Source organism: Gasterosteus aculeatus, chromosome 1 (genome assembly GCF_964276395.1).
Source record: "Gasterosteus aculeatus chromosome 1, fGasAcu3.hap1.1, whole genome shotgun sequence".
Classification (NCBI taxonomy): Eukaryota; Metazoa; Chordata; class Actinopteri; order Perciformes; family Gasterosteidae; genus Gasterosteus; species Gasterosteus aculeatus.
In genome coordinates, this window is record NC_135688.1 from 1,648,956 (window position 1) to 1,664,578 (window position 15,623).

General features: G+C 52.6%; 1 protein-coding gene across 5 annotated transcripts in view; it reads left to right on the forward strand.

Moving 5' to 3' along the window:
* The window catches only part of LOC120828697 (unconventional myosin-Ic-like), a 32,932-nt gene extending 17,309 nt beyond the window's left edge, over positions 1–15,623 (forward strand). For 4 of the 5 annotated variants that reach the window (XM_078106769.1, XM_078106780.1, XM_078106782.1 and 1 more), the window contains 31 exons: positions 2,730–2,885; positions 3,050–3,165; positions 3,648–3,846; positions 4,138–4,218; positions 4,465–4,644; positions 5,236–5,334; positions 5,783–5,893; positions 5,982–6,053; positions 6,212–6,331; positions 6,762–6,835; positions 7,088–7,193; positions 8,038–8,118; positions 8,622–8,713; positions 8,811–8,905; positions 9,339–9,385; positions 9,472–9,552; positions 10,589–10,694; positions 11,156–11,273; positions 11,362–11,475; positions 11,623–11,699; positions 11,798–11,866; positions 11,945–12,029; positions 12,107–12,266; positions 12,344–12,427; positions 12,523–12,616; positions 12,698–12,753; positions 12,841–12,976; positions 13,331–13,401; positions 13,562–13,659; positions 13,911–14,010; positions 14,475–15,623. In XM_078106769.1, the coding sequence (XP_077962895.1) occupies positions 2,730–2,885; positions 3,050–3,165; positions 3,648–3,846; positions 4,138–4,218; positions 4,465–4,644; positions 5,236–5,334; positions 5,783–5,893; positions 5,982–6,053; positions 6,212–6,331; positions 6,762–6,835; positions 7,088–7,193; positions 8,038–8,118; positions 8,622–8,713; positions 8,811–8,905; positions 9,339–9,385; positions 9,472–9,552; positions 10,589–10,694; positions 11,156–11,273; positions 11,362–11,475; positions 11,623–11,699; positions 11,798–11,866; positions 11,945–12,029; positions 12,107–12,266; positions 12,344–12,427; positions 12,523–12,616; positions 12,698–12,753; positions 12,841–12,976; positions 13,331–13,401; positions 13,562–13,659; positions 13,911–14,010; positions 14,475–14,501 (3,105 nt within the window). In that variant the 3' untranslated portion in view covers positions 14,502–15,623. Of the gene's footprint in view, positions 1–2,168; positions 2,319–2,729; positions 2,886–3,049; positions 3,166–3,647; positions 3,847–4,137; positions 4,219–4,464; positions 4,645–5,235; positions 5,335–5,782; positions 5,894–5,981; positions 6,054–6,211; positions 6,332–6,761; positions 6,836–7,087; positions 7,194–8,037; positions 8,119–8,621; positions 8,714–8,810; positions 8,906–9,338; positions 9,386–9,471; positions 9,553–10,588; positions 10,695–11,155; positions 11,274–11,361; positions 11,476–11,622; positions 11,700–11,797; positions 11,867–11,944; positions 12,030–12,106; positions 12,267–12,343; positions 12,428–12,522; positions 12,617–12,697; positions 12,754–12,840; positions 12,977–13,330; positions 13,402–13,561; positions 13,660–13,910; positions 14,011–14,474 lie in introns of those variants that run through there. The other variant, XM_078106773.1, reaches the window with a different exon arrangement.

The window sequence follows — 15,623 nt, forward strand, 5'->3', positions numbered from 1 at the left end:
TTTTGTCTCACAGACAAACGGTGTCCCGTTGGACAATAGTTGGCGGTCTGTTCTTCAACACGTGGCGGATAAACACGGCGAAATAAAAGCATATGATTGTCATAAAACAGACATTTAAAGCCTCCAAAGATCTGTATCTTGTTTATTTTCGCTCGTGACCAAGACAAGCGTTAAAAAGAAATCTAATTTGTCAAGATTTCAACATTTTCCAGAAAAAACGGGTTAAACGGGTTAAATTAAAGGAATAATAAAGTCGTACAAAGATGACAATAATTGCTGGAAGCAGCCGATTGGACGAGCTTTACGTAAAACCGTGTGGCATCGGAGCTCCGTGAGCGGCCGCGGCGAGGGCAAAGGTCACGGGTCCCCTGGGGGATCCAGTCCCTCCTCTTCCTCTTCCTCTCGCTCCGCCCCGTCCTTCTGGAAGAGGAGAGGAACGAGCAACATGACCACATGCGTGTTCAGACCCTTACTCTCTCTGTCCATTTCCCGGTTGTGTGTAGTCGCTGTGCACTCGGTCACGCCAACAGAAAAGTGGATAAAAGCAATAAAATCAAGGGATGAATAATGTGGTATCGTAGGAGCCACGTGTTTGATCGAGTAACAAACGGTAACAGTCTGGTTGGATGTCCCGTTGGAGTGTCTCTCTTTCCCCAGTAAGCAGTTCCGGGCAGAGCCAGAATACATGCGTGTGATTGGCAGGATAGAATGCGATAGACCTTATGTAACTTATTGTTTTCTTATCTTCGGTTCCCATCCGTATCGCTAATTAAAAACCTTTTTGTCGGCGTACAATTCACGCAATTCCTCCGACCTTTGTGTGTTGTTAGAGAATTCTCAACTGTAGGTATCTGGAGAAATCTGTTTCAGGGAGATTGAAATCCTTTTCCAGCTGCTCAAATGTCTGGACCTTGTCATCATTAAATAGCTGGTGGAGGTCGGTCAGTCGGCCATCGGACCTCCTGAAGGAGCCCGTGTCGCCATTGTTCGGTGCGAAGGTCTTCGTGGATCCACGTCGGTGCCTTTTTCGACATGGAGGTCCAAATTCCACTTCACGTTCCAGCTCCAAAGTCCGAGCTGCAAACTGTGGTAAAATGCAGTTTATTAGAACTTTATTAACTTTGTCCTCACTTCTGTCACGTTGATTGTAAATACGGTCCAACTCCCAAACTGGAACGAATCATGAAATACTTTTGGATCAGTTAACGTCTGGTGGAGGCAAAGGAGCGTTTGTTTCCACATTTCCTGGTTCCTGCCCTCAGAGAGCTGTAAAGGTCAAAGGTCAGAGCCGAGAGCTGTACCTCCACAGGTCTCCCGAGTCGGGAAAGGATGACCTGGTGGGTCCCTGAGACCCGGGTGGAGGTCCGGGTGGAAAGAGGCATTTGGGGAAACGACGAAGTAATGGAGACAGACGGCAAGGGCCCGAAACGAGCAGAGGAAGGAAAGGAGGGATCGAGCACACAGAGAAGGAAGTACGGCGCCGGTTTCTTTCCCCGCCGGCGATGTAACATGTGTGACGTTCTCCCAACGAGCCGTGATCCATCAATCATCTGGACGTAAACGTCTGTAACGGTTCCTCTCGTCCCCCCGGGAGAAGAACCGCGTTCGTCTCGTTTCCAGCTCGTTAAGAACGCCTGAGCTAGTTAGCGTTAGCAGCTACGACGAGCACTGTAACAGCTGAGATGTCTCACACACACACACACACACACACACACACTCTCTGTAGAGATGTGTGTGAAACAACAAGGTCACCACATCTCAGGGGGGGTGAGAGAAACAAATACGCTCACACACATTCTGGCAGGAACACTTAAGAACATATGAATCATTTGTCAAATCAAACACTGATTCATTGCGTTCATTCCGTCTCCAAGCTAACGGCGCCGCGTGTGTGTGTGTGTGTGTGTGTGCGTGTGTGTGTGCGTGATTAACAGCTCTGTGTTGTGTGGAATTTCAGGGAGTATTGTCAACTTTCCAGAGTGTAAATGTAGGACCGGAGTCACAACCCGGCATCCGTCTCCGTCTCACCTCCGTCCTCCCCCGTCCCCGTCTCACACAGCGCTAATTAATATGTTCCCCCGCGTCCCTGGAGCGTTGTCCTCCCCCTCCTGCGTGGTCTCCTGAGGACGGACCCTCCCAACAACAACAACAACAACACCTGCTGCGCTTCTGTCGGCTCAGAGTCGCGTCGCCGCCGCTTCTCTGCGTCTCTGCGTGCGCGCTGAGCGATGGACGTCGGGGAGATTCGCAGCCTCGTGCGCAGGACGCGAGACACTATTTTAGAAAACGGCTTCTTGGGGAAAAGTGTCGGCGAGCGCGTAAGTGTCGTCGCGTTGATTTGTGTGTTTTGTGCAGCCTGGGTGGGGTTCCTTGTGGATGATTTGCGAGCATACAGTGTCTGTTCCTGATTGGACCAAACGAGACGCGCGAGGACGTCGGCGGAGTGAAACGTTGTCCCCGTGTGTGTGTGTTTGTGTTCACGCCGATTGGAAGAATAGGAGCGAAGGGATGCATCTTAAAGTTGACACTTGCTGGCTTCTGTGTTCTGGTCCCACACAAGTGAAGCGGGACGTTTTGTGTCCCGGGTGGACAAATCAAACCGGTACGACCTGCGGCGTCAATCGACCCACAATCGCACCTGCAGCTCCGCCGCCTCTCAAATGAGTCATTTCTCTCGTCCTCTCGGTCCTGAGATGTTTGTTCACTAACCAGCCCCCCCTCCCCTCCAGGTGGTGGCCAGTGACGGCGTGCGGGCTATGATGGAGTCGGCCCTGACAGCCAGAGACCGGGTGGGGGTGCAGGACTTTGTCCTCCTGGAGAACTTCACCAGCGAGGCCGCCTTCATAGAGAACCTACGCAAGCGCTTCAAAGAGAACCTCATCTACGTGAGTGGGGGGGTCGAGAGTCTGTGGGGGGGGTCGAGGGTCTGGGGGGGGGGATATCGGGCTGTAGGTTGATACTGATATTTAAGGTCAAAGCAAAGTGACTTGATGTGAATGTGGACCAGTTGTCCCATAGTGACGCCCCCCCCCCCCCCTCCCCCCCCCAGACGTACATCGGCTCGGTGCTGGTGTCCGTCAACCCGTACAAAGACCTGGAGATCTACAACAAGAACCACATGCAGCGATACCGCGGGGTCAACTTCTACGAGGTGTCGCCCCACATGTGAGTACGCCGCCGCCTGGGTGTTCGTTTTTAAAGGGCGGCCGTTATGAAATTATTGTTATTATTTAGTCCACCAGCTACGTAACCCTCCCACGGGTCAAACTGCCCCCCCCCCCCCCCCCCCCCCCACTCCCAAAAAAACAATCCGGTGCATTGTGGCGACTGGAAGTGGCGTCATTGAACACATCATGACCGACTCCAACCACCGGGGGAGTTTTCCTTCTGCTTGTTTTTCTCTCGGAGAGGAAAGAAAGATGTGGTTTGCTCTGGAAAGTGAAGGTGGGGGGGTGAGGGGGTGAGGGGGTGAGGAGGAGGGGGGAGTAAGCATAAGATGGTACCGGGAAAGAAGAAGTCCCTCTGACCTGAGCCACCCATCTTTCTTTACATGTATACGTATGTATGTGTTTACATGTAAACACGTATACGTACACACATGTTTACATGTATACATGTGTATATATATTGTCGTCTCCCCCCTCCAGCTACGCAGTCGGCGACAACTCGTACCGCTCCATGAGGACGGAGCGGAAGGACCAGTGCATCCTCATCTCCGGGGAGAGCGGCGCCGGGAAGACGGAGGCGTCCAAGAAGATCCTGCAGTACTACGCCGTCACCTGTCCCGCCAGCGAGCAGGTGCAGACGGTCAAGGACCGCCTCCTGCAGTCCAACCCGGTGCTGGAGGTGAGCGACGAGGACTGGCGTCATGTCGGAGGACGGTTTCTGTGGTGGGTGGGAGGGCGGCCTGGGAGCGCTTGTTTATGCGCTCGGCCCGTCTCAGCCAGATGGCGTCCAGATGTGTCCCGCGATCTGTGCTACTGTCCCGCACAAGCACTGCAGGGACGCAACTGTGTGTTTCCACTTGTGCTGCTTACCTGAGAGAGAGAGAGGAGCCCTCCGGCGCGTCTCTCTGTCTCGTGACTGGTGTCCTTTCCTCGTCCCCCCCCCGTGTCCCCCCCCGTGTCCCCCCTGCAGGCCTTCGGCAATGCCAAGACGTTGCGTAACGACAACTCGAGCCGCTTCGGGAAGTACATGGACATCCAGTTTGACTTCAAGGTGATTTACTCTGAAACCTCCACGTGTGGAGTTTGACTCTAACGTGGTTTTGTTCCTATTCTGTCCGTTTTCTGTCACTCTGACGGAGCTGATTGTTGTAGAATCTGCGTTCTCCTCCCTCCTCGTTTCTCAAATACATTAATGGCGACTCCTTCGACCCGCATGTTACATCAACCCCTCCGCCATTCAGTACCCCGGCCTCACCCTCTCCCCTCCCCCCCTCCCTGGCCTTTACCCCGTCGGCAGGGCGCCCCGGTCGGAGGCCACATCATCAACTACCTGCTGGAGAAGTCTCGGGTGGTGCACCAGAACCACGGCGAGAGGAACTTCCACATCTTCTACCAGCTGATCGAGGGGGGCGAGGAGGACCTGCTGAGGGGGCTGGGCCTGGAGAGGAACCCTCAGCAGTACCAGTACCTGGTCAAGGTGAGCCCCGGGTCCCGGGGAGGCGTCTCCCTCTCCTCGCCGCAGGGTAACACCGACCAGCACCTCCAACCGGCCCTTTAAGAGGACAAACGACAGGAAGTTACCGTCATGTGACTCCCGGCTCTGCAGGAACGGCGGCGAGAAAGAATTCTGCAGAACCGTCTCGATGACGTCACCGTTTGGTGACTGAAGGGATGTCACAGTGAATATTTGTCTCGCTGTCCTGTTGTTGGACACCAGTGTGTGTGTGTGTGTGTGTGTGTGTGTGTGTGTGTCCCAGTGGGAGTTCTGGTTAATAAGGCTTTTCTCGGGGGGGGGTTCTGCCTTAAAGCAGCAGCTGAACCTTTCCCTCGATAAGCACACAGACACACACACACACACACACACACACACACACACACGAAAGCTACTGATCAACACTTTACACCCGTGTTTATCTCAATAAGCGTTTACACCACATATGAATTAGTGTTTACAGATATTACTGTACATGTTTGTACCACAAAAGGCAGCGAATGATAAATATACCTTGTGATTTGTGTGTGTTTGTGTGCGTGTGTGTGTGTGTGTGTGCGTGTGTGTTTTCCAAAGGGTAACTGCCCCAAAGTGAGTTCCATCAACGACCGCACTGATTGGAAGACGGTGAGGAAGGCCTTGACTGTGATTGGCTTCGACGAGGACGAGGTGGAGGTGAGGCGTTAGCGGCGTTAGCGGGATTAACGGGATTAAACGTGCACCTCTGCTGAGTCAGCACGTCGCAGCTAAAAGATTACGTTCATATTTAGTGATAAAGACCAGACTGCGTTTAGAAGAGCAGCGATTCGTCCTCCGTGTGGGACTCGCGGCGTTGTTAAACTGTGTGAGTTCTATCCACACGACGTCTTTGAGGACTCCTCGTCCTCCTCGTCCCCCCACATGTGTGGGCTTCCTTCCAGACCCCTGAAGGTCCCACAGGGCCGCTGCTCTCAGCTAATCACAGGCTCTCATCTGCCAAGTCGGTCATGAAGTTGATCTCTACCGGGCCGCGGTCTCGTCTCCGTGTCTTTTATTGTCTCCACCTCTCCGTAACAATGACTCACTCCCGACGTACTCCTCCATCTTCTTCTGTCTCCTCCACCTCCCCTCCACCCGGCTGCAGGAGCTGCTCAACATAATTGCCAGTGTGCTGCACCTGGGCAACGTGCAGTACGGCGGCGAGGACGGCGTCGCCTGCATCACCTCCGACACGCAGATAAAGTACCTGGCGAGGGTGAGAACAAACATGCCCCCCCGCCCTCATGTCCCATGGCGTCCCTCCGTCCACACGGCGCCGCGCTAACGTTGTTGTGCTCCTTCAGTTGTTAGGAGTGAATGGGACGGTGCTGACGGAGGCTCTCACACACAAGAAGATCATTGCCAAGGGAGAGGAGGTGTGTGTGTGTGTGTGTGTGTGTGTGTGTGTGTGTGTGTGTGTGAGAAGCATTTGTATACAAAGCATTTTCCTGTCTGTGACAGTGATGTCTGGTTTAGTGTAATTATATTGAATCGTGTGTGTCTGTTTGTTCGTGTGTGTGTGTGTCCACATCAGTTGATGAGCCCCCTGAACTTGGAGCAGGCGTCATCAGCTCGAGATGCTTTGTCCAAGGCCGTGTACGGACGCACCTTCACGTGGCTGGTTAACAAGATCAACGCTTCGCTGACATACACGGTACGCACACGCACACACACACACGCACACGCCTCACTGCAGTGCAGAACTTGCTGGAGTCTTCTGCTGCAGCGCGGCTCCACCTGGTGGTAGAAGAATGAAATGTCAATAAAATAAAAACACGAAGGTGTAACAGTAACAGCGTTTGAGGGATCTTATCTGCAAAACAATGTGTTGTTTGTTTATATTTATTAATAACAATAATCGCACAGATGTGCGAGCAGCAGTCGGCGGCTCTCCCTCCTGTGCTTGCCCTTCACTTCCAGTCATTTGTTGCTGCACTGCAGTGAGGAAAATGACCTTTTTTATCTTTATCTAGTCACAAAAACCCGGACAAGAGACATTTTCATTAAATCTTAAATCCGGATTCTTATTCAGAGTTTTCTCAGTGAAACTGACGTGTGTGTTTTTGTTGTGGTCCTCCCAACAGGACGACTCGTGCAAACATTACTCCGTCATCGGCCTGCTGGACATCTACGGCTTCGAGGTCTTCCAGCACAACAGGTAGAGGAGCATCACGAGTCTTCTGATATTCCTTCATCCGTCTAAATAGTTCTAGCACAACGTCGCCTCCCTGGATGCTTCTGCAGCTTTCAGCTGCATCTCGTTCCACCGGCTGCCGAGAGCTCCAGAAACGCTCGCTCGGCACTTGTAGCCTTGTATATATACGAACCCAGATATCCGTATCCTGTGACCTCTGACCCTGCACACCGGGTCGTCGCGTGCGTGACCCGCTTTGGTCGCTGTGTGTTGCAGCTTCGAGCAGTTCTGCATCAACTACTGCAACGAGAAGCTGCAGCAGCTCTTCATCGAGCTCACGCTCAAGTCGGAGCAGGAGGAGTACGAGGCCGAGGGCATCACGGTGAGTGGCGGCTGACTGACCCCGGATCCTGCGTGGCGGTGCAGGACCCAGGTCTCTCGTTCGATTGCTTCGCTGTGGTTGTCAGAGAGCTCTTAGTGGGATTGTGTTTGTAGCTCACATTGATCGTTGAACCTTTTCCTCTGAAGTGATTTGCAGTAAGTGAACCTCTCTTTAAAAGACGCCGCCTCCCGATAGAAGTTCACTCTGTCACTGTGTCTTTATCATAGTTACTTTTTAGTGACACCCTCTGAAGTGACATATCAGAAAGAGGTTGAATTCAAGCGGCCTCTATTGAATTTGATTGCCATTCAAATAGTTGTGCCCACGTCAGCGTTTGTGTTTGTGTGTAATGTAAATGCAGCGGGGGGGAGAAACTGTCCTCTCAAAGGGGCCCTTTGTCCCCCCACGCGAGGACCGTGGGCCCTCTGACATCTCTGTGGAAATGATGTGGCTGTTTGTGCAAACACAACCCGACACTGCTGCACTCAGTGTGTGTGTGTGTGTGTGTGTGTGTGTGTGTGTGTGTGTGTGTGTGCGTGTGCGTGTGCGTGTGCGTGTGCGTGTGTGTGTGTGTGTGTGTGTGCGTCCACATACGTGTGGGTGAGCTGCCCCTCTGTGTGCCTGAATTCCTGGGATTCTGCAGATGATTGACTTCTCAGCCGTTAAAAGGCTTGTAAACTGTTGGAACCCTGATATCAGCAGAGTTTCATGTCTGAGGAGCGTTTTCTCTTCTGGGCCTCAAAGTTCAAAGAGTTTGGAGGAACTGTTAATTCTGTTAATTATTATTATTATTATTGTTGTTGTTGTCTGCTCGTGGTCTGAAGGGGCGCTTGTTTCGTTGCAGTGGGAGCCGGTGCAGTACTTCAACAACAAGATCATCTGTGACCTGGTGGAGGAGAAGTTCAAAGGCATCATCTCCATTCTGGTGAGGAGACACCGGTTGATTTCAGAAGAAGCGCCATCGTGATGTTCTGCCACAAACGCGCAGAACTTAATCAGGCGTTGCATTAAAGTTTAACGTTTTGTCGAGTCCGGTCCATCTGCTAACACTCGGACATCTGAGAAGCTGTAATAAACTCTTTGGGGGCGGGCTTAGGGCTTCAAAAAGCACTGCTTGGATGAGCCGTCTGTCAATCAAATTCTTCCCCAATCAGGTCTGAAGTCTCATCCATCTAGAAAAGTCGTTATTTTATCTTCCCTCAATGAAGAAAAACCGTAGTTCTGGTATAACGGATGCTGCTCTACGCTAACCTCAAGCCACGCCCCTTAGCTGCCGCTCGCTCCTCACAGGCCGCTGATTGGTCGCCGGGCACAAGCGCCTGAAGCCCGAGGAGACGGATCTTCTCGCGATATTGTGATCCTGCAGCTTTGCTTTTTTTGTGTACGTACGCGGTCACGTGACGTGTGAACGGTGTCGTCCCGTCGCAGGACGAGGAGTGTCTGCGGCCCGGAGACGCCAGTGACCTCACCTTCCTGGAGAAGCTGGAGGACACCGTGGGAGGACACCCACACTTTGTCACGTCAGTTTGATTCCCACCGTTTGTCCCCTGTGAAACCAGCCAGAGGAAGTTTGTCGTATTTAAATGTGTGTGTGTGTGTGTGTGTGTGTGTCTGCAGTCACAAGCTGGCTGATACAAAGACCAGGAAGGTCATGAGCCGCGAGGAATTCAGACTGCTGCATTATGCCGGAGAGGTCAACTACAACGTCAACGGTGCGTGTTTGTGTGCGTGTGTGTGTGTGTGTGTGTGTGTGTGTGTGTGTTGCTCTAAACACCATCCGTATTTAAATTCTCCCTCTTTTGTTAGTTCAAACAAGCAGATATGTTTGACCTCCCGGATGTCTGGAGGTCAAACTCTTTAAATACCAACATTTAATAGCAGTGTTTGTATATTTGTAGAAGATTGTTTCCACCTTATGTGATACAAACATTTCCAATAACTCGGCAGCATTAAATCCAATTGAAATCTATTATGTTCTCAAGTTGATTGATTGACACATTGATATCGTCAGTTCAATCTGTCAAAGTCCTTAGCAACAGTAACTAAGAACTCAAAACTTACTTGTTAAACGTCTCCGTTAGAGAGTTCATGAAGCGATCGAGACAACAAAGAAGTCTGAGTTTAGTTTCCATCTTCTGGCCTCAGGGTTCCTGGACAAGAACAACGACCTGCTCTTCAGGAACTTGAAAGAGGTGAGTTTGAAACGAGCAGGAGACGTGTGCACTGTGTCCCCCTGCAGCTGTGTCACACGTGTGTGCGTGTGTGTGTGTGTGCGCAGGTCATGTGCATGTCGGAGAACAAGATCCTCAACCAGTGTTTCAACCGAGAGGAGCTGAGTGACAAAAAGCGTCCGGAGACGGTGAGACGCCTCGTTGCTGTTTGTGTGTTGTCCCCTGTGTCCTCACGGAGTATTCGCTTGTCCACCCGCTCCTGAGAGGGTCACTTTCTCCTGAGGGGGCCACACCCCCTCGGGTCACTTTCTCCTGAGGGGGCCACTCCCCCTCGGGCCACTTTCTCCTGAGGGGGCCACTCCCCCTCGGGTCACTTTCTCCTGAGGGGGCCACTCCCCCTCGGGTCACTTTCTCCTGAGGGGGCCACTCCCCCTCGGGTCACTTTCTCCTGAGGGGGCCACTCCCCCTCGGGTCACTTTCTCCTGAGGGGGTCACTTTCTCCTGAGGGGGCCACACCCCCTCGGGTCACTTTCTCCTGAGGGGGCCACTCCCCCTCGGGCCACTTTCTCCTGAGGGGGCCACTCCCCCTCGGGTCACTTTCTCCTGAGGGGGCCACTCCCCCTCGGGTCACTTTCTCCTGAGGGGGCCACTCCCCCTCGGGTCACTTTCTCCTGAGGGGGTCACTTTCTCCTGAGGGGGCCACTCCCCCTCGGGTCACTTTCTCCTGAGGGGGCCACTCCCCCTCGGGTCACTTTCTCCTGAGGAGGCCACTCCCCCTCGGGTCACTTTCTCCTGAGGGGGTCACTTTCTCCTGAGGGGGCCACTCCCCCTCGGGTCACTTTCTCCTGAGGGGGTCCCGGCTCTCTACCTCACAAACAGAGCCGTGGTGTGTTTCATCGCACTGGGCGGTCCTGTGAGGATTCCGTGCCGCCTCCCACTTTCTGAGGAATTCCCTGACACTTGTGTGCCCTTCTCTCTCTCTCACACACAGACACACACACACACACACACACACACACACACACACAGAACCTCGGGAGCGGTCGCGGGCCGGCCAGTTAGATTCCCAGTCCTCCACACTGGTCCCAGTCTTCAGTCTCCTCTGGACCGCCGGTCGAGCCTCCTCTCAGCTCTCCGGCTGCTACCTGTCCTTCCTCCTTCGTCCTCATCGCCTTCATCACCTTCTGAACCACCCCCCCCTCATCTGTGTCTGCCCCCCCCCAGGCGGCCACCCAGTTCAAAGCCAGCCTGGCGAAGCTGATGGAGATCCTGATGTCGAAGGAGCCGTCGTACGTCCGCTGCATGAAGCCCAATGACTCCAAGCAAGCAGGTACCCGCCACCCAGTGATAGTATACGTGTGTGTGTGTGTGTGTGTGTGTGTGTGTGTGTGTGTGTACATGTTTCATGTATTCACACGCAAAGCGGTTGCGTGTTGTAGGACCAACATCTGGAGGCTTTAGTGGTCGAGTCCTCCGTCAGAACGTCTTCTCCTCTTTTCCACAATAGAAGATTGTGACACAACTTCATAATCTTTGGGAAATGATGTTATTGTTTTCTTCTTCGGCCTTAATGCAACGTCGTACAAGTGGTTCAGCGTGGTTGTGATTTGTGGACCTTTTAAGGTAAAAAGAAGGTGATATGTTTCAGGTCACAATGTGTTTTAAAGTTAATTCTTCACCTTTTGAGGCGACGTTTTGTTCTGTGCTTCGTCGCTGCTCCCGTCCCCTCCGGTCCAACACACATCTTTATTTACACACACATATATATATAAATATAACTGCTCCTGTCAGGTCGGTTCGACGAGGTGCTGATCCGCCACCAGGTCAAGTACCTGGGTCTGATGGAGAACCTGAGGGTGAGGAGGGCCGGCTTCGCCTACAGGCGGCGCTACGAGCTCTTCCTGCAGAGGTGATCAGCTGTTCCTAACCGAGGGTCTGAGCCTTCTGCTCGTCTTCCTGAATGTTCACCTGTGCCCCCCCCCCCGTCCGTCCGTCAGGTACAAGTCCCTGTGTCCGGACACCTGGCCCAGCTGGCAGGGGAAGGCGTCCGACGGCGTGGCCACGCTGGTCAAACACCTGGGATACAAGCCGGAGGAGTACAAGCTGGGCAGGTCAGACACACACACACACACACACACACACCTGAAGGGAATAAATCATTGGGTCTGGCGTGAAGCTGCAGTGAGACGAGTCCTCCTCACGAACATCTGCTCCCTGTTGAGCTTCAAAGTGTTTTTACATCTGAGCCGTCTGTTTAGATCCAAAATCTTCATCCGCTTCCCAAAGACCTTGTTTGCCACTGAGGAAGGTCTGGAGACCAGGAAACACGGTCTGGGTGAGCGCCGCCGCCGCCGCTCACACTCACGACTCAGCGATTCTCATTCCCCAAGATCGTTATTTATCTTTTTTTTAATTTATCCCCCCCCCCATCAGCCACCAAGCTGCAGGCGGGATGGAGAGGCTACAGGCAGAAGTCCAAGTACCAGAAACTCAGAAGCTCAGGTGAGGGAACCTTCTTCTCCTTCTGGGGTTCAAAGTGTTGGTTGGTTGATTTATTTGTGATGATCGACCCGCTTGCAGCCGTCGCCGTCCAGGCGTGGTGGAGAGGGATCCTGGCCAGGAGGAGAGCCCGGCGCAGGAGACAAGCCGCCGACACCATCCGCAGGTACGCCCGCCGGCGCCCTGCGACGACGTCACCTCGCCTTCCGTCACCTCGCTAAGCCCCTCCCCCTCCCTCCGCAGGTTCGTCAAAGGGTTCATCCACCGCCACAGAGAGCGCTGCCCGGAGAACGAGTACTTCCTGGACTACGTGCGCTACTCGTTCCTCATGAACCTGCGCAGGAACCTGCCCAAGAACGTGCTGGACAAGAGCTGGCCGACGCCTCCGGCGGCCCTCTCCGAGGTGAGAGGGCGCCCGCATGCACGCACACACGCGCGCACGCCATAATGGTCGTATCACGACTCCTCGTATGTCTTCAGGCCTCGGAGCTTCTGCGTAAGCTGTGCATGCAGAACATGGTGTGGAGCTACTGCAAGAAGATCAACTCCGAGTGGAAACACCAGGTGAGTTATTTTGTAGTCTTTCTTTTTTTTTTGCCTCTCAACGCGGCGCCGCGACATTCCTCTCACCGCCACCGCTGTCTGCGCCGTCCGAACAGATGGAGCAGAAGATGGTCGCCAGCGAGCTCTTCAAGGACAAGAAGGACAACTACCCGCAGAGCGTGTCCAAGCTCTTCGTCAACACCCGGCTCAGTAAGACGCTCCTTCCCAACGCCCCCATGCTGTGTGTTAGCATCGTTAGCCTGTGTTAGCGTCCGTCTCCTCTCTGTTCAGACGGCGAGGACATCAACCCCAAGGTGGTGCAGGCTCTGGGCAGCGAGAAGATGAAGGTAGGTGGAGCACATTCACAGAAGCAAAAGGGGGGGGTGGGGGGGGTTTGAATGCGAGTGTCTGACCGGCGGCCCTCCGACCCGCAGTACGCGGTTCCCGTCACCAAGTACGACAGGAAGGGCTACAAGGCTCGGCCCCGCCAGCTGCTGCTCACCGCCAACAGCGCCGTCATCGTGGAGGAGGCCAAACTCAAGCAGCGCATCGAATACGCGACTCTCAGAGGTCAGAGGTCAACAGACTGGGGGGGGGGGTGATGTTCTGGGTGCTACAGAGTTGCTTTTTTTTAAACTGGCCAAGTGCAAAGAGAATTAAAGTTTACAGTTTAATGACTTTACCGTCAGATCTTCATCTTTCCGATGGTCCTCGAACACATCGCTTATGAAAGACAGACTTCATTGAAGCTCATAATGTGATTATTCAATAAAAATCATTCTTCCTTTAAATTTAGATCACCCCACATCTGTAACACGTAGGATTCTCAGGATTTATTTCACTTTATTAATGTTATTTGGGGGGTTTTGAGGGTTTAATGTGAATCCCAAAGTTTTCCCTCATGGAGACTCTCGTCCTCTGCAGGCGTCTCCGTCAGCTCCCTCAGCGACGGCCTGTTTGTCCTACACGTGCCTGGTGGAGACAACAAGCAGAAGGTAGGGGGCGCCGCTTCACGTCCACCAGCTCTCACTTGGGTTCGTCCGGCTGTTTCAACGTGTGTGTGTGTGTGTGTGTGTGTGTGTGTGTGTGTGTGTGTGTGTGTGTGTGTGTGTGCGTGCGCGTGCGTGTGTGTGCGCGTGCGCGGTTCCTTTGCAGGGAGACGTGGTTCTGCAGAGCGACCACGTGATCGAGACCTTGACCAAGATCGCCATCTGTTCCGACAAAATAAACAACATCAACATCAATCAGGGCAGGTGAGGAGCCGAGGATGATTGACGGTAGTGGGGAGGAACGTTGACCAGGACGGACTGGGACTGGGACCGGGACTGGGACCAGGACGGACTGGGACCGGGAGGGCCAGACTGTCAGTAGAATGAGAGGTTTTCTAAAGGGACCCTGGTGTGAGGACACTACCACTTTAGTCCACAGGGGGCGCCAGATGAACACTAAATAAAGGTTCCTCATAGTTCATTCTTGCGTGTCTAACCCTCTGCTCCTCCTCCAGCATCACCTTCACGTCGGGTCAGGGCAAAGAGGGGACCATTGACTTCACGCCCGGATCCGAGCTGCTCGTGGCCAAAGCGAAGAATGGACACTTGTCCGTGGTGAGTCCTCCGACCTTCCTCCGACCCGCTCGGGTTTACGCTCCGTGAGCCCGAAGAGGGCGGCGTTCAGCCGCGTAGCCTGGCGTCAACGTGGACACTGAACTGCTTGTGATTGTGGGCTCACGTCCGATTGACGGTTGCTCAGCAACAGGACAACAGACCTGTTTAAAGTCAAAGTTTCAATGTCCTGATTGGTGGAAAACTATGAGACATCACCTTTTTTTATTCATCACTTATTTCTTTGCAGGGCTTTTATGAAGATAATAAAATAGTTTGTAAAAATGAGATGGGCTCAAAGATAATTACTGTTAGTAACCTTTTTGCTTGTGAGTTTGAGCCGTGTGTCTTTATAAGAGGCCGTAATCGACCCGGACGTCAGTGTTCCTGTTGTTGTTGTTGTTGTTTGGGTGTTTACTTCCTGTCCAGAGTCTCTGCTGACCCCTGACCTGATGCTTTTCTTCCAGACGGCTCCCCGTTTGAACTCCAGATGATTGACCCCTGACCTCCATCCTCCAATCACAACCGCAGACCCCGCTCTGCCTAAGCCAATCAGACGCCAGCTGTCGCCTCACAGGGACACATGCTTCCAAAATGCACATGCATACATATATGTATGAAAAAAGAAGAAAAAAAGAATCCAGCTTAACTAATTGATATATTTATGTTGATATATTACCTTGTGGGGGGTTTAATACTGTTTGAATATTCTGATTTTATATATGAGGCCAAAGAATAACAAATATTTTTGGTGCACTTTTCTTGCACCCTTTGTGTGTTTGAGTTTTATTTCAGGAACACGACCAAGAAAACAGCGTCCGACTTGTTGATGGAAATCAAAGTTATTGCGTCTTTTATTTTTCCATTTCCTGCTCAACTCGCAGGACAAAATGCCACATTTGTCACCCGGTGGGGGGGGGCACAAAGGCCCATGAGGGGCGACGGCGTGTGGGACCGCTGTTAAGACGTGGAAGAGGAAGTGTAGGAACAGATGTACTCCTTGGGGGGGAGGGAGGGGGGGCAGGTGTAGAAGTACGTGAACAACGCAGTGGTCTGTTGGTGCCTTTTTCTCTTTGACTAATTTATTCACAGAGAGTTCAATGTAGATGATAAAATGATCCCCCCCCCGTTATCTCGGCTAAGCTAAGCTAACCGTCTTCCACACACTTCTTCCTTTTTAGTGATGGGAGAATCTAAACATTCAGAGACGCTTCCAGATTTTATTTTCTTTGCCCTTCTGAGGGTGGAAAATAAATCTTTATTCAATCAAGACGACGGCAGAATCTTTAGGCGTGAATTTGTCCTCCTTCGTCTTTAAGGCTCGTTGAAGACGTCTGAGAAGAGCTCCAAAAGGTTTTAGTACTTGTTGTTTTTATGTTCCATGCTCTGTGTGCGGTTATGAACCAGAAGGCTCTGATGCTCGTGCCTTGTGCGGTGGAGAGAGGGGGAGGAGCTACGTGCCAGATTACCCAGCAGCCCCTAATGATCCCGCCTCCCTCTCCCTGCGTGCAGAAGCTTTATGGAAAACCAAGAAGTTGGTCCCCTGTTCTCAGACTTGCTGCTGTAGAGTCACAAAACACACTAAAGATTTCAGAAATAAAACATTTAAAAGAGAA